General features: G+C 41.6%; 1 protein-coding gene across 3 annotated transcripts in view; it reads right to left on the bottom strand.

Moving 5' to 3' along the window:
- Window positions 1–1256: 1256 nt before the first annotated feature.
- GRAMD1C (GRAM domain containing 1C) overlaps window positions 1257–18472 on the bottom strand; it is a 119161-nt gene continuing 101945 nt past the window's right edge. For all 3 annotated transcript variants that reach the window (XM_015413578.1, XM_015413577.1, XM_015413579.1), the window contains 5 exons: window positions 16759–16935; window positions 13828–13885; window positions 11290–11400; window positions 5798–5903; window positions 1257–2726 (listed from right to left, as the gene is read on the bottom strand). In XM_015413578.1, the coding sequence (XP_015269064.1) occupies window positions 2649–2726; window positions 5798–5903; window positions 11290–11400; window positions 13828–13885; window positions 16759–16935 (530 nt within the window). In that variant the 3' untranslated portion in view covers window positions 1257–2648. The remainder of the gene's footprint in view (window positions 2727–5797; window positions 5904–11289; window positions 11401–13827; window positions 13886–16758; window positions 16936–18472) is intronic.

Below are 18472 nucleotides of genomic sequence, written 5' to 3'. Positions count from 1 at the left end.
TCTACTACTTTCACTTTTCAAGTGGTAAATGGGAAGGCTAAGAATAGGATTGACAGGTGATTCTTTACACATTTTGTAGTACCTGCAGGCTGCTACTCATCTACAGGGGAGGAACATCTTTGTGCCAGTTGTATGAAAGGTGGGCTGAAATTTTGCTCCTCTGTTGCAGGTACTTAGTTTGGGTGTGGCTAGAAGTATGAACCTTTGGTAAGAACCAAAGAACTCTTGGTCCAGGGCTGGCAGCCAGGAGCAGGAGTTGTGCTGTACATTTATTTTCTTGTTTATCTAAGTTTTGGGTTTTGGTAAGCTACTTTGAGACCCTAGTGGGGAGAAATTCAGGATATAAATACCTGAATAGTCAGAAAAGTTCTTCCAGTTGATACCTTAAAAACCATAGAAGTTCAGTAACACCAAATTTCCATGTGTTTTTATGAGGAGTAGATGCTAATTCCCATTTTCTAGTCTGTGAATCATACATACCCCTTTAAAAAAAAAAACTTCGGCCAGAATTGTAACTAGGTTTGTATTGTGAACTGCTTTTCCATTTTCTAATTTGCTTTTCAGAGATGTATAAGCCTGAATCAAACCCAGTTGTTTTAAATGGTGGAATAAATAACCTGTTGTGTTGATGTCCCGAGCAAAGATTTCAGTGTTCACACTTGGAGGCTCAACATTGTGCTATAACACTCCTGTACAAATATCACTGTGTTGCCAGTGCTTACTACATTATGGATACTTCAAATTTACATTCACATATGATAAATAACTGGCACAGATGAGCCCAATGATCGTCTTCTCACATTACAAACCAGTAGCAGAAGGGGCGAGTGACTCATGCTTCCAATTTTCACCTGTTTGAAACACAAGAAGGCTTTTCAGAATGGAAGAGACACAGAACCAGGCCCTCCCTCTTCTTGCCAACAGCCCTTGAGTTCAAGGAATTTTTGAATGGAGGACTCGGTAGTTTTCTCAATTCTCTGTTCATATTCATTGCTATTTTGCTAGAGCCCTGTTATGTTAGCTATGTGCCCCCAAGTATTAGAATGGCTTGAACATTCCTAACTGCTGCATTATCGGCAATAATTTCACACTTCCTCTTCAAACTTAATTATGCTGTTCTGATGACACACCATGGTACAAAGGACCTGGAAAGAAGCTTCAGTAAAGTTAAGTTAAGAATTCAAAATAACTAAGCTTTAACAACCCCAAATACTGCCATTTGTCAGCTTTATTGGATCCTTTTCTGATGTTGGAACACAGAAACATGTTTGACTTGTTACAAAGTTTCCCATATATAACATACATTTATCTCCATATTTTTATATAAAATGACCAACATGGCATTCATTTCAAATACAAAAAAAATCACAAAGGAGAACATAGAATCCTAACATATCACAGAAAGTGTCTTCATTTATCTATTTAGGATTTCTGCTCTTATGCTTTATATTCTGTGAAATGCCTCGCTTGACACTAATTAGTCCCATACATTTCTCTCTGCACGGTACACCAAGTACATTTTTGGTTTTTAGGGAAAAAAACCTGGATAGTTTTGGTCCAGCTGTTAAAGCTATTTTTCTATACAAACCATGAGAAAGGCACTTTTTGAAGAAAGGCTAGTGGAAATTAAAACCTAGAACAGAAGTCACAGTTCTAGTTTACAGGTTAGCGTGTCCATGATTTTATGGGCACCCACATTTTCTGTTCAGTTTGCTGTGCAATCCTTAAGCAGCATTACATCCTAAGTCAGTATGCCTGGAAGGCTGTAACTCTCCTGTGGGTTGTACAGTTGTTCTGCTCTTCCAGAAACTTTCTTTAGAAAGACTGTTGCGTTTCTCCAGTAGCTGGTCGTGCCATAACTCAGTTGTAGCACAAACAAGAACATTTCCATTTCATGCCACTTAACAAAACACAGCTAGGGATTCTATTTGTGCTACAAGATAAATCAAACCTGATCAGAGAATTGGATTGCCACTCTGTGAAACATTAAACCTGGATGTTTGTTTTACAAAGGGCTTGGTGCAATCAATATACAAAATTCAGATGAATACAATTAGTGTTGTCTTTAAAAATAATTCAGGGCTCAGGACTTTTGACATAGCATTCTTATACATATGGACACTCCCTGAGAAATCCTGAGAACTGAAATGATAGTGGATAGGAGGAGGTAGAATTGCAGTGACCCTTAAGAGATTGGGGGGGAGGGGAATCTACAAAGAAATCTGGGACAAAAACCACCTGTTTTTGAGAGTTGTTGAGTATATAGAGAATCTTCAGGTGTGACAACTTTTGTAAAATCTATATTATATCTTTTTTCATGATGTTAATGATCCTTCAAAACCTCTATCTCTTTGCATATCATACTGCTTTTGCCAAGGATTTTCTCTGCTATTTGCCAATCACATAATTACCAGACCCTCTTGTTACTCATTCACAGTTCAGGAAACTATTTCCAAAAAGATGTCAAGTGGACCAAGAGGATTCACAGAGTAACAGGAAATTTTAAAAAACAAAATAAATGTTATAGATATTTCTTTATTAGATGTGCAAGTTGAGTCCTGTGCAAAAATTGAAAGGGAAAAAAAAGTTTGATCGTTTCATCACCAAAACAATATCTTCAGTCTCCTTAATGATCTGTTTTGGTGACATCAACTTTCAGGCTTCCCATTTTTGGTCTTGTTCAGGTGATCAAAGCTGCTTTGGAGTTTAGAAAGGGAATTCTTCAGCTGTGGAGACAAAAGGCTCAATTGTGATTTTCAAGAGCTTTCTCTACCAATATCATCCTATATTCTAATTGTTAATTGTGGGCCCAACTGCTAATACTTAAATCCATGCATTGGGGCCACACAGACACAGATCACTCCGCAAACATGGGGGACCACCCAGGTTTGCAGAAAAATCTGAGAACTTCAAACAAAAATGGAAGGGGAGTAAAATCCCAACAGTAGCACTGTCTGTGCTTGCACAAAGAACACAACTCTGTCAGCTGGCCTCATCAACCCTCCTCAAAGCAGAGGCAGCAGATGGAGGACAGCTGTGCCTGCTAACTGGAGGAGAAATTAGAGTAGGCCCTGTTGCCACTGCATCAGCTAGGCAGACAGAGGCTGCAAGCTTAAGTGGAGAGAAAGGGAGGAAGAGCCGGGGGGGGGGGGCGGGGGGGGCCTGGTGGAAGTGGGAAGGAACTGCTCCCCTCCCCACTGAGCTGCAGAACTGAGGAACAGCAGGAGCCACTGAGCAGGGGCAGGGGAGAAAGAGAGAAGGTAACAAGAGAGTATGTGTGACAGAGATAAGAGGGACGCAGAAAGAAAGAAATTAATGACAGTGTGCATGTGTATGTGAGATGAGAGGCATGGGAGGGGAGAAAGAGACTAACAGAGAGAGAGAAAAATAAGAGACAACTAACAGAGGAAGGGTGAGGGGAGGAAGCAAAAACAGGGAACGCGATGGCTGTTTCTGCAATTTGCTTGCAGGTTCCTGCTTGTTATACCTAATTCTGAACAATGGCCTCAGAGTGTGGATCAAATACACGCAACATGGAGCAATGTATAGGTAGGAAATATTTTTCTACAAGCCTGGGGGATGCCCCAGGTTTACAAAAAAGAATGTAAAAACACGCACACCCCACAGCATTAAAAATAACTAAAATCATAAAAGCAATGCCTGCTTCTTTAAAAAAGAATGGCACTGTGATCTTATGAAACTACACTGAGGTATGTTAACAGCCATTTTTGAGATTACTAGACAACCCCCAATAAACATTTTTGGGGATTCCAAGCCTTGGATGTTGTGGGGTTGGGGGCAGGGTGGAGAGAGACTGAAAAACAGAAACAGAACAAAAAAGGTAGGTGGATTGGAGAAAAGAAAAGAGAAGAGACTGTCAGTTGGAGGGAAAGTTGAAGATGGGGAACAGAAAGAAGGGGTAAGTGGGTGGAAGAAAAGCAAAAGGGAGGCTGCAGGTACTGCCTAGGAGAGGCAAAGAGGGAATAAGATTCACCCCCCTCGGACTCCTTGTGGGTCCAACCACTTGTTGGCTGTATAATAGCAGACTACTTATTACAGATTAATCACAGGCATGACTATGAAGAAAATGAGTCAACTTTGAGGAAAATTCCACCCATAGGTATTTCTCTGCCTTGTGCAGCCCACAGCAGGTGCTAGTTACCCTCCCATACCAAAATCATTACCCACCAAGGTCATTTCACCCGTTTAAATTTATTCCTTTCAGCTCGAATCAATTGCAGGGAGGATTTGCTTTTCCTCTGGAAGGCTCCTTAGAGACAATACGATGATTGGTTTGAAAGTGTTAAGAGGTCTATGGCCCGTGTTTTCTATAAAATGTAGTCTATTCCTGCCACAGGTATTCCCTTTATCTATACACAATACTATTCCCTCCATCATCCCTGCCCTTCACCTGGTTGTTACATGTATGTGGACAATGCTGTTTGCTTTGGACTGTATTTGCTAATGTTCTAAGAAGTTAAGGCCTGCACTGCAAAACTTTGCTATGTAAGTGTATCTTAGGAAACTAGTTTTCTTATTTTTGTGTGCTCCGACACTCCACTGAACTGGGTTGTTCTTCAAATCTTTCTTAAAATTTTCTTTTCCATAAAGCTTTACTTTGCTTTGTGGTGTGTTGGTGTGAGTCTACCAGACCAAACCCAGGTTAAACTTGGCTTGCTCCAGGGTTTTAGTTTGGAGACAGGGAAATAAATATCTCAGACCAAGGCAGGTCAAACTTGACAATGATATAAGCAACTTTCATGTAATTACAGATCTTCTTCAAGTTCCATTAATCCTGAAGTTTTATTTTAATGAAGTTTAGCCACAAAGGAAAAAAAAACCCCACAAGTTCCTACAAGTGGCTTTAATCAGTTCAATGAACAAAGAAGCAACATTACAAAAAAGGAGCAAGAAACATAATCAATGGCTATTAATTGCAACAACAGCAGAAGATACTCTGAAACACATGGATCAAAACACAGCTACACCAAAGTAGTGTGGCCTTCCCATTCTTTCTTTCACATGTGGACAACTAAATCCAGCCTCCAAGCCGCACTCTTAACTCTCTAAGGACTCAAGCAGACCAAATCTGAAAGGGACACAAGGTCACTGGGGTCCATTGTGTATCAACTGTACAGTTTCACAATTCTTTAAACCGTTTTAATAATACACTTTCCATATAAATTTTATTGGGATACCAAGAATGGGAGGGAAGCAACAATGACCAACAAAGAAGAAAATGTTCTGGCAGATCTCAGCCTCAATGCTTCCTTAATTCCTAAGGTCCCCTTGTAAAAATATTTCAGATTCCAGAACATCAATGTTCCATTATTTAGAAGGTATGACTTCAACCTAATTCAGTTTTTGTACTCTGTTCTCAGTTAGTTCACATCTGAAAACATGAGAACAGAGCATTTAGATACTGCAGAGGTAGTTTAGTAAGGCACCTGAATTCTAATTTCCAGGGCTTTTTTGTGTTGATATGCGCCTGAATGATATACTGAACAATATACTGACACCTCTTTCTGGCTGGCCTCGTCACAAAAAGGCCATCTGAGAAGGTGGCAGGTGGGACTGCAGTGAAGGCAGCAGGGCAGATGATATGTCATACTCAACAATGACATCATCAGTGAGTGCAATGGAGTATATCAGCTGCCCTGTTGCCTTCTTTGCAGGCCTCCATTGTGAATACTGGGACTTTTTAAAAAAACAAAATGAGCACTACTGATTTCTCCCCTGATTATGCAAGTTTTATTTTCACAAAGGCTAGAAAAGCATAAAGAATAGGAACACCTACCTGTTCGAGTAATGCTATAGAGTCTCTCAGCACCCCTTTCACATGCTGGACTTTGTCTGTATCATGCGGTGGGATTTTCTCTCCTGATGCCATATTCAGGGCTAAACTGAGAAGAGAACAGAAGAACTGTTAGACCTGAACAAATGTTTGTCTGACAGTACCAAAAAATCCTGTCTTCCCCTCTACTTCTTAATTGCCTTATGGGTACAATCTAACATGATCTTGAACTACACCTTGAACCACAAGAAAAGGTGGGGTATAAATGTTTTAATTACATTATGTTTGTTCACAAATTAACTTAATAGTTAAACACTTAGAGCTGTCTATGGTGACTTCTACTTGGGCTTTTTTGGGCTTCTAACTGCAACAGATTATTTCCAAACTTCCACACAGCATTATTTCCCATTCATTGTCTTTCCATGGTTTACTTGTGCTTTCCCAAACCATCTTGGATCCAATGTTTCTTGCTGGTATGGAGCCAAAGCACATTTGCCTGCCATGTGGAAAGTGTGTTGTGCCTCAAAAGGTGACACTCACTTTGGCGCCGTTTTCCTTGCCATGTTCCCTCCCAGCTGCCATTTCCTCCCCTGCCCCACCAGGGACTTAAAAAAAAATCACCAACAGCTAACATACAACTATCTGTTAGGTCCTCTGAATTCCCAGCCTTCTGTAAAATAAAACCTTTAGCCCTTTTAGAAACTGGGTGGGGCAAGGTAGGGGTCTTGCCCAGAAGGACTTCAGATTTTACACTGAAGATCTGATTGTCTGTGCAGATTAAAATAACACTCCTCTTTCCCAGTGTATTTTTTTAATTACTCCTCTTCCCACACTTGAACCTCCTCTGGGTGTGTGGCTTTGCCTGTTGCGGCAGCCACTTTCTGGTTGCACCCACTGTCCTCCTGTGTCAGAATTCCAGATGTGCCCACAGGCTCAAAAAGGTTGAGGACCCCTAGGCTAGAGACTTGTGTTTTTAAAAAATGAACTGAATTCAGAATTTAATAAAAAGATGTTATAATGTTCCAACACTAAAGTTTCCTAGCTAGTGCCAATTTTTTAAAAAATGATAAAGGCCACCAGTGGCATAGCATGCGTGTTAAATGATGACTATGAAGGAACAGGGCAAGGAAACTGGAGAAACTCAGCATCTGGAAGCCTTTTTGCTGCTGTGTGGAGCTGGCAGCCTCAGTGATAATGGGAAACTACAGGGAATTGTTGCCATGTGGAAGAACCCAAAAGGCAACAGACATCCAGAGAGACCATCACTATAGCTTATTCAAGTTGAAGGCTCTGGACGGGAATACAGCTCTACAACAGAGATCACTCTTTTCCATTTAACTGTCATTTCCCAGCTTCAAGGTTCAGACACTGACTTGTTCCATTACAATTGTGGCATCGGGTGTGGCTTCTTCCCATGCTGCTCTGGCAACATCTGATTATGGGACACCATCTGGTACTTCCAAAACAGGCAGATAATGTTGGTGTGAAGTAATTACATTAAGTTCTTGATCCTATAGCTGTCACATTTCAGGTAACTTAGCAGAGATGGCAGGCAAACCAATGTTTTGTATATTTTTATCAAAGCAAATACTTAGGGTGCAACTATACAATACACCTGATATGTGCTAGGTTACAGGTGCGTGACTGGACTCATAGTCAGATGTACATCAGGGGAACTCACTTTAAATAGAGTTCGTTTACTTGGCCTCCAGTTTCCCTTTCACTTCAGAAGTCAGTAGTGACTCACGAAAGCTCATACCTTACCAAGTGCTACTGGACTCTTGCTCTTTTCTTACACTACTTCTGCCAGTAGAAACAGACGTGGGTTGGGGGGCTTCTCACCCCTCTCCTCTGACTTCACAACGTTCAAACTACTGCATATTTTAATAGCACTTCACATGATCTTGGTAATCCTTATAACAACTCTAATATGTAAACCACTATTATGATCATGGTTACCTCTAAACTGCGCTAGAGGGTGCTGGCGCACAAAATTTTAACAACCAGCTCAGATAATTTCTGTTTCAGCCCACAGATACTGCTTCAGCCCATTAGAGGATGGGGGCACCTCCTTTTGGGGTCCATATAATTGGACTCTCTGGTCCAATTCTTTTGAAACTTGGTGAGATATTTGAGGAGAGAAACCAGCAACTATGCTGCAAATTTGGTGCCTCTAACTAAAAAAAAACAGGCCCCCCAGAGCTCCAGATACCCCCAGATCAATTCTCCATTATAGCTTATGGGGCCTATTGACTATAATGGTCCCCGTAGGCTACAATGGAGCTGGAAAAAAATTTTTTTTGCACGCTCCTATTATGCTTTTCAGTATGAATTGTAAGCTGCCTTCAGTCACAGGGAAAACTATTGTTCCTGAAGAAGTGAGCAGTGACTCACGAAAGCTCATGCCCTGCCACATACTTTGTTAGTCTTTAAGATGCTACAGGACTCTTTTCTACTGTTCTTCCACTGTTATACTTGACCTGTAGTGCTGGTTGTCATATTTCACTAAAAAAACCCAAAGTAGACTGCATTACCCCCTGCTGGTATCTGCATACCCCCCTGCTGGTATGTTTTCTAAGGCTCAGCACAGGGTGACAGTCTGAGGCCAAGTCTACCAATATAGTGGACTGGGGTGGGTAGACTTGTTCTCAGGAAGACAGGTCTACCAATATAGTGGGAAAGGGTGGGTGAAATTTGACTTGATTCTGTTTTCTCTTATAATGTTTATTCACTCCCATCTTTAAAAAGGGTTCCAGAGGAGATCCGGGAAATTACAGGCCAGTCAGTCTGACGTCGATACCGGGTAAATTGGTGGAAACCATTATTAAGGAAAGAATTAGTAGGCACATAGATGAACAAAACCTATTGAGGCAGACTCAGCACGGTTTCTGTAAGGGAAGATCTTGTCTCACTAACCTGTTAGTGTTCTTTGAGGGGGTGAACAAACATGTGGACAAGGGGGATCCAATAGATATTATTTACCTTGACTTCCAGAAAGCTTTTGATAAAGTTCCTCATCAAAGGCTCCTAAGTAAGCTCAAAAATCATGGGATAGAAGGACAAGTCCTTTTATGGATCAAAAACTGGCTAATTAATAGAAAACAGAGAGTGAGTATAAATGGGCAATTTTCTCAGTGGAGGGTGGTAAGCAGTGGGGTACCACAGGGATCAGTACTTGGTCCACTGCTTTTTAACTTGTTCATTAATGATTTGGAGATGGGAGTAAGCAGTGAAATGGCTAAATTTGCGGATGATACAAAGTTGTTCAGGGTGGTGAAAACCAGTGAGGATTGTGAGGCACTCCAAAGGGATCTGTCAAGGATGGGCGAGTGGGCGTCAACATGGCAAATGGGGTTCAATGTGGCCAAGTGCAAGGTGATGCACATTGGAGCCAAAAATCCTAAATATAAATACACATTGATGGGGTCTGAACTGGCAGAGACTGAGCAAGAGAGAGATCTTGGAGTTGTAGTGGATAACTCACTGAAAATGTCGAGACAGTGTGTGACTGCAATAAAGAAGGCCAATGCTATGCTGGGGATTATTAGGAAGGGTATTGAAAACAGATCAGCCAATATAATAATGCCCCTATATAAATCAATGGTGAGACCTCATTTGGAATACTGTGTGCAGTTCTGGGCACCACACCTTAAAAAGGATATTATAGCTTTGGAAAAAGTGCAGAAAAGGGCAACTCGAATGATAAAAGGGTTGGAACACTTTCCCTATGAGGAAAGGTTAAAGCGCTTAGGGCTCTTTAGCTTGGAGAAAAAGGACGTCCTTCTTCACCCAAAGAGTGATTAACACATGGAATTCACTGCCACAGGAAGTGGTGGGTGCTACAAGCATGGATGGCTTCAAAAGGGAATTAGATAAGCATATGGAGCAGAGGTCCATCAGTGGCTATTAGCCACAAGGTATAGCTAGGGGCTCTGGGGCAAGTGATGCTCTGTCTTCTTGGTGCTTGGGGGGGGGTCAACAGTGGGAGGGCTTCTAATGTCCTGGCCCCACTGGTGGACCTCCTGATGGCACTGGTATTTCTGGCCACTGTGTGACACAGAGTGTTGGACTGGATGGGCCTTTGGCCTGATCCAACATTGGCGTCTCTTATGTTCTTATAGTTTAAATATAACTTAAAATAATTTATTCTGAGATTTTTACAAGGTTATGGAAGTAATCTTTTAAAAAACTAATTTAGATGACAGTCAAATGTGGACTCTCTCACAGCTGTAATGCTACTAGTTTTTTCGCTCACAAGGTAGACTTTCTGCTCACAACACTGTGAGGCTTAGAGGGAACGTTGATTATGATCCCAATAATACAGATGGAAACTGAGAAAACAGTGGCCTGCCCAAGGTCCTCTAATGAGTTTGTGGTAGAGATGACTTTTGAACTGGATACTTGCTAGTTCACAGTTCATACTCTTAGCCTTCACTGTACCTCACTTCTATACTATAAAATCAGCATTATAGTGGAGAATAAAACTATGGTAACCTCCCTACTTTTTTAGAGCTATAAAGATCGACAAGACAAAGTACAAAGGACACATCCAAATGGTAGCTTTCTATCCTGCTGATGTGGCACTGCCCTAGCATCATGGAAAGCAGGAAGACTTTTATTTCTATATGGGAAAACTAGGTTTGCAGACTACTCCTGTCATAATGGGTCCTATACTGGCCCCCATAATTCTTTTTCTAGGGATGGGGTCAGTGACAATTGCAAGTCTGGCCAACAGGTGTTTCAAGCACTGACACTCAAATCCTTGGAACCAGAGCCTTCTGGATGTGCCCCACGCATAAAAAAATATAATATTCAAGATTGTACTTCTGAAACCAGCATATGCGAGAGACCCACAAAACATCAGAAGTTGAAAATGAAGAAACAGACCGAGTGAAATGTGAATGAAGACCACTGTTTCTCAAGGGATTTGGGGAGGAGGGGGGGGACAAAACACAGTATCTCCTTTCCCCAGAATTTATTAATTAAAACTTTTATGCCCCACCTGTCCTCTTAGTTCAAGGCAACTTACAATGATACTTAAAATATCCCCAGCTAAAACAACAACCCCCAAATCCCTCCCTCTCCGCCCCTTAAAAGATGCCTGCTAGTTATTCCACCTCAAAACCTCTGGCAAACAAGCAGGGCTTGCAGCCCCTCCTAAAGATCTCCAAGGAGGGGGCCCCTCTCACCACTTCAGGAAGCTCATTCCACAGGGCCAGAGCCATAATAGAAAGGCCCTGGCTCTTGTTGACACCAGACAGGTCACCCTAAGTGGTTGGATAGCCAACAGATGACCGCCTGATAAGCATAGTTGGTGCACAGGGACATATGGAAGGAGACGGTTCTTCAATATGAAATGCCTGCACTAAGAAAGCCACAGGCTTCCACTGTTAAAGATTTCCCTCCTTAAATTTTAGGTCGTTGCATGGCCAAACTAAGTTATTCGAATCTTGTGTGGTAAGACATAGTCCAACTGGTAAAGAAAAGTGACTCACTTTACAGATCCTTCTTCCTGAAGGTGAACACGATAAAATGACTGAGCTGCATTTTCAATCTTCGACAGTTTGAGGAATAATGTCACATTAAGCAAAACCAGTAAGAGCAAACTGAAAAGGAAGTGAAAAAGTACAGGTTGTTTTGTAATTGTTTCTATTCCTTCTGTGTAGCTTCACAATGGCTAGAAATAAGACAGCCCTCCTCCCAATAAAGGAATATTATCTTCCTGGAAATATTAGTAAGATAAAGTTGTATCAAAATTGTATTAAAAACCCTTTTCTTTTACAGGTACATTAAAAAACCAGTGTTTTTGGTTATACTAACGTTCTCTCTTTATTTACAACATTCATATATCCTGCTTTCTCTCCTTTGACTCAAGGTGGGTAACCATGTAGAAACAAGTGGCAACCCCAAAAAACATAAGTTTCCTAACAAAACCAATTCAAATTAACAAATTAACAACAAGGATTAGACATACACACACACACACACTTAAAAGCAACTCCACCGATTAGAAATAAACATGCAGCTTAAAACTCAGTCAAATCATCCTAAACCATTTACCCTTCACCCAATGGCCTCTGAAAGAAAACTCTTGCAAGTCTTCCTAAATGATGCCAAAGACACTTCACTCCCAGTCTGGTAGGCTATTCCAGAGGACTGAACCTACTGCAATGAAAGCTCTGTGCACAGATGCTGCTGTGTGGACGGACCCAAGAGACAGCACCATAAAGAAGGCTGTCTGAAGAGCATAACTGGTGCATGTGAGTCTATCTGGGAGATGAGGTTCGATAGGTATGTGGGCCCTAGGCTGTTAAAGACTTTAAAGGCCAGAACTTTGAACTGGGCCTGGGAGCAAATAAGTAACCAGCACAGTTGGTGCAGCACTGGAGTTATATCTTCTGAGCTGCTGACTCCAGACAGGAATCCCTCCACTGCATTCTGTACCAATTGAAGCTTTGAGCCATCTTCAAAGGCAGCCCCCTCCACTTATAGTGCATTTCAGGAGTCCAGTCTGAAAGTGACAGTGTTAGTGTAGCTAGCTCAGAAGAGTCTAAATAAGTGATCAACTTCCTAGCCACATGTAAATGCAAGAATGCAGTCTTAGCAATAGCACCAACCTATTTACCATCAGAAATGATGAGTTTTGTAATTGCGATGAAAACAGGAGATTTACCCACATCCACTTCCTAGCCACATGTAAATGCAAGAAGGCAGTCTTAGCAATAGCACCAACCTGTTTACCATCAGAAATGCTGAGTCCAATAGCATCCCAAACTCATATACTAAAGTTATACTAATTCTATTGCAAGTACATTATACTGTATGAACCACTAATTCCCTGTGTTAGCAAATTAGGGTGTCAGATGCAGGGGTGGTCTTAGTGATTCTGGAGCCCCATTATCACTGGGAAAGGAGGCAGGGCCCCTTGATTCCTGCCAAACTCATTGCTGTTGCCAGAGTGACGTAACAGTCAAACAGCGATCCCACATGAGCTTGGCAGCTCATGTGAACCCCTCAGCATCCTTGCTCACTGCGAGAGGCTGGTGGTGAGGGGGAGACTCCCAAAGAGGGCAGCTCATGGCCAGAGCCCACTCAGCAGAAGGCCCGGGGCTCTTGCCCCATAGCTAATACCATGCCTGTTGAGGCAGTTGTATTGGGAACCAAAGCTGGGGGGGAGGGAGAGATCAGTAGTCTGGAGATCAGTTGGGTTATTCAAGGAGAACTCTAGGCACCATCTTCAGGTGGTAACCCTATTAGGTTCTCATTCAATGGCATCGGGATGGTCTGATCGGGCTATCCCTACTCCATGGTTTCAGTATGCGCATCATTGCACAGGGAGCACTTGGTGTAGAGATGCGAATCATCGATCCCTCATTGAAGCACACCGGAGCGGCGCCCCCCCCCCCCCCCCGACTCACCTGCGGTTGAGTGCGATCACGCAGTGGCGGGCCGCCCCCGCAACTCCCAGGGACTATGTGATCACACAAATGCGGGTCAAATTCCTGTGGAGCAAACAGCCTCACTTCCCCTCTGCATTATTTCGCGTGCGTGTGAACACTGCCATTACTACGTTTCCTGCAGATTTGAATAAGGTCTTTCCTAGTGATAGTTTGTGTTTCCTGTCCCCAGCTCTTTTGGTCTGCTGTTCACTGTGATGGGATTTATACCAGGTCTAACTCTGGCTCCCCTTCTTCCTGTCACATGACATCTTGTTTGCTTGCAGCTCTGTGGGTCCCAGGTCTAGGAAGGTACAAGTTGTGAGAGAGTACTTTCACAGTTTAAAGGCTCATCGCTTTTGAAGAGGCTTCCTCTAAGGCCAATTCCATTAATCCCTTAAATTTTCCCACAGGTCCTCACTTGAGCTAAGAAGCAGAATCCCAAATAGTAAGGCAACAGACATCAAGGTATCATTTTGACAGTACTAAGAAAAATACTAGTGGCTACCATGACATTGACAAAAATGCTAATGCAGTATATTCTGTACCAGTATTCTGTACTGAAAAACTAAGATAAAGTATCCAGCAAGTACTTACAAAATGCTCATTATCACTATGATGGTGATGGTCTTATTTTTAGCATCCTTTTTGGGTCCTGTTGGGCAAGAGAAGTAAAGTTATGTCTTCCTTTTCCTAAATCTGATTAATCTCACTTCACTATGTTAGGTTTCCTTCTCAAAAATGGAACTGACCTAGGTCTGAACCGAGAACTTATTGTGCCTACGTGTGCAGGATTTGATGGGTAATTTGCGTAACAAGGAACTGAGCAGCTACTCTGATTCCTCTAAAACAGTTCCAAATTTTTAAAAAGAGCTACATTTCCACCCCTTACAATGTACTATTAATTTATGCTGAATCTTGCATTAATTTTGGGACTCTGCTATTATATTTGTTGTCTTTCTTCAACAGAGTGATGCTCCAAGTCATAGGATCATAGAATGTTAGAGTTGGAAGGGACCTTGCAGGTCATCTGGTCCAACTCCCTGCACTCTGCAGGAGTATAGCCAGTCTCACCAGTTAAGGCTGATGATACTGGATGGTTCTGATTTCATACAGCACACAGTGAATTATGGTTGCATTCACACATCAAACAAATAAAACAACAGTAGCAACATGTAAAAGGTAAAGGTTCCCTTGCTTGAAAATCAGTCGAGTCTGACTCTAGGGTTGCTGTGCTCATCTCCGTTTCAAAGCCGAAGAGCCAGCGCTGTCCGAAGACGTTTCCGTGGTCATGTGGCCGGCATGACTAAACACCAAAGCGCACGGAACGCTGTTACCTTCCCACCAAAGTGGTACCTATTTATCTACTTGCAATTTCTTGCTTTCGAACTGCTAGGTTGGCAGGAGCGGGAACTAGAGACGGGAGCTCACTCTGTCATGCGGCAACTTGGGTCTCGAACTGCTGAACTACTGACCTTCCACAGCCTGCAGTTCAGTGTCTTAACCACTTGAGCCATCGCAGCTCCTATAGCAACATGAACAAGCCTGAAATCCCTGGTCTTGTGTGTTCCTTTCCTTCTCTTCCTCATGTGCATAGTTCAGAATCACAGTTTAGGAAAGAGCCAACACTGAGGATGGTTAGACCAAACTACTTGCCTCTTCTGATATAGACTATATGCTTACTTAAATCTGCTCATCAACATTATGTTGATAATGCAATTCCAACTGGAATCTACCAGCAACCATTTTTAAGCCCCCTCCCCCAGCTCTGGAATAATTCATCTGGATTTTTATAAGGCCTGCTTATTTATTACTTATTGATTTTTATCCTACCCATCTGGCCTAGGCTGCCTCTGGGCAGCTTACAACAGAGTAAAAGTTCACAGGATACATAAAACACAATTCATTACATTAATACAATTTCTCATAAGTAGTAATACAACAATATAAAAACAATGTTGACTATGAAGATCAAGCTGAATGCTTTTCTTTGTGGTTGAAACTGTGTGGAGCTCTTGAATTCTTAGAAGTATACTTTTAATTTGTGATAGTTTTACAAAGAACCTTCCTGAGCCTTTAGAATGGTGGGATACATACATATTTAAATCAATCAATACAATAAAGACTTCCTAAACTAGGAAATGGAGGACAGTGGGCGTACACAAGCTCATCTATTTAGGTTTATTCATGTCATGAACAAACTGTGTTTTGTTTGTGATGGCTGAAGGCAGCCTATCAGAATTTATATGAGCGAGTAATATGAAAGGACCATCCAGTGCAAAATATCTCATTACCACTTGTGTGCAAAATATCTCATTACCAACTGGGATCAGGGATCCAAAAAGGATGCATACACGTAAACATGTCCCCTCAAACTGATGAAGTGTTGCCTGTCACAATCAAAACTTAACCTACAATTGTTTCAATTACCTGATCTTCTAAAACTGTTTCTAACATTCAGATTTTCTGTTCTGGCTCAGAAGTATACATCATGGTTTCAGCATGCACTGAGACACACACACTCACCTGGAAAGTTGGAGCACTAGTGAGTGAGTGATTAAGAAACTGAGAAATAACTTTTTAAAACTACTGAAATTACTGGCATAAACCAGGACTATGCCATCTGTGATACACTCAAGGGAGAAAAGTAACACTTTATCAAGTCAGCACTTACTCATTTAAGTTGCTTCCCTTAGTTCATATCTTTCCTGGTACACTAAACTGTGCCATATGTTCTTCTAAAATATTCAGTTGTCTTCTAAAGCAGCCAGCACATAGCCATATGTGATTCCCAATGAATGTGGAGTCACTAGCATATTGAAAGGGCAATTGTGCAGCAGGAAGAACTTCGATATCCCAGAAATTAAGCAAAACAACCGGAGGTCTGGGGAGGGCTTGCCTCCAGAATAACAACATCCACTGGGTGATGGACCCAGAAAGGGAACAAACATCACTGCATAAGTAATCAAATTCATCTAGCAGTGTGCACAAGTTACTCTGGAAAAAAACTTGAAATGTTTTCTTTTGCAAGCTGCTTTTGCAAACTTCTGCCTGACCCAGAATCTTCTGCAAGGTTTGCACAGGGGCTTATCTGGTCCCGCACTGTGATTTATGTAGATGCTCAGTTTAAACATAGTACAACAAAAGAAATCATACACATTCCCAAATTCATTAAACATACTCTGTTTCGCCTACTGAATGCTACTGAATCATCGACTGAATCCATCTAGCCAAGCCATATCTGCTGTTAAAACCCATAATTTGGCATTGAATGGGAAGCACAGGAAGCACAATATATACAAAAAAAGCACTCTGCAAATGCATTTTGCACACCAACTTGCTTTGTGAGCTTTTCATTGCCTGCATAGAACCAGAAGATATCTCATATCTTCAACACATGGAAAGGTAAGGGTCAGGAAGAGCTGTGCACAAGATGTGCTGTGTGACGTGGATCGCAAACACACAGCCATCAAAGTCCTTGTGTTTACTTAACAGTCAAAAACAAATACTCCTGTTTGTTGTACACACCTGTATCGGCACGGGAAGGCAAACCTGCATCCCCAGCAGAATACTGTGAGGAGCGTTTAGGAAGGATCTCCCCCATATTTCGCTGCAAAGTCCATCTCCTCCTCCTTAGGACACCAAGTTTTGTTGGATCCTCTATTGGTTTGTTTACTGTGTATTCTTCCATAATCAGTTCCGATTCTGTAATACAGAAATCCTATTATTATCATTCTACTTTTTCCAATGGACTTTGAACCAAAGAAATTCAGACAACTGATCACATATGTATTTTTTCTTTGTATTTTTCACTGTCTTTAAAAGGTTACTTCTGAGCTCTGACAGTAGAAAACAGTATGTAATACACTGATAAAACAAATGTTGCATTTCCAGAAGCCATATGGAGAGTGAAAACTATCAAGACAGATCATTTTATTTAAATGGACCCATATCAGATAGTAGCAGTAAGTTTGAAGTTACTAATGAAAAAACAAACCACGGTTTGTCATTATACAAGAAGCCTGGGGTATCCTCAAATTTCTACCTTCTTCCCTTCTTTTCGGTTCTCACATGCAGTGACTTAATTAAAAATTTATGCTTTTAGAACAAAACGTAGCTCACTTTGCTGGATTCTCTACGAACCAGCATTTCAATCTATGGTTTGTGATTTGGAAGCCTGACAACTGTAGTTTCCCTCAAACAATGTGGCTTTTAATCTAGTTCTCACAGATAAGACTAGGAGGAAGGGTAGGAGCCCGAGAATCCTCCAGGCTTCCTCCATGTAACAATAAGCCATGATTTGTTGTTATGACTTAAGAATGCCAAAGAAAAGAATAGGCTGGATAAGAAACTGAATTTACCCACAATAAACAAAGTTTGATCATGGGAGGAGTCATGGTTCAGCGGTAAGGAACCTGCTTCGCATGCAGAAAGTTCAGCTAGCAGGCATGTGATTATGCAAAACGGGAACAGAATTCTATCAGAGGCTCGGTTATGGCCCTGATTTCCAGGTTATCACGGCAGATGTGCCAGAACAGATGGGTGACTGGAAGAATAGTGCTTTAATGAGCTGATCCGAAGCCCTCATGAATGACAAATGTACAACTTAAACCAGGAAGGTGTTCTGTGCTGAATCACATCATTAGTTCATTATGATCTACATCCTTTCTGCACTTGGATCTCATCCCTGGTTTTATGAGAGTTCAACTCGCAACATAATACCTTGCATTTATCCCTGGTTATAACAGCATCCGTTTATCCTGGGACAGGTGTGGGGTAAAACCGGGGTGACCTCAATGTAATGTGGAAACAAAAAATACCCTGAGATAATTACAGGGGTGAACTTGAGTATAGTGTAGAATGTAAGTTTGGGGACAGGGTTGAACCAGTATTTAAGGTCAAGCTCTCCAGAGTCCTGCAGAGGTCTTCCACATCAGCTATTAACTGTCCTTTTTAACTGGAGATGCCAGGATTGAACATGGGACCTTCTGTATGCCAAGCAGATACTATACCAATGAGCCACAGCTGTTCCCACCTTGTTGGGTTTAAATGCTCCATTTCTGAATTGTGATGCAGTAATTATTTTCACCAAAAAGGTAACAGCCATTCTATACAATGCTTGTGTAACAGATATGCAAATACAGACATACCTGTGTTAGACCTATGGATTCCAACAAGCCTGATGTATGTAAAAAATCTACAAGGCCAGAGGCCTCCAAAACTAAAATTCATGTCTCAGGCC

This window comes from Gekko japonicus, unplaced genomic scaffold, assembly GCF_001447785.1.
Source record: "Gekko japonicus isolate JY-2015 unplaced genomic scaffold, Gekko_japonicus_V1.1 scaffold273, whole genome shotgun sequence".
Classification (NCBI taxonomy): domain Eukaryota; kingdom Metazoa; phylum Chordata; class Lepidosauria; order Squamata; family Gekkonidae; genus Gekko; species Gekko japonicus.
The sequence above is the reverse complement of the archived record's forward strand: the minus strand, read 5'-3'. Positions and strand labels throughout refer to the sequence as shown.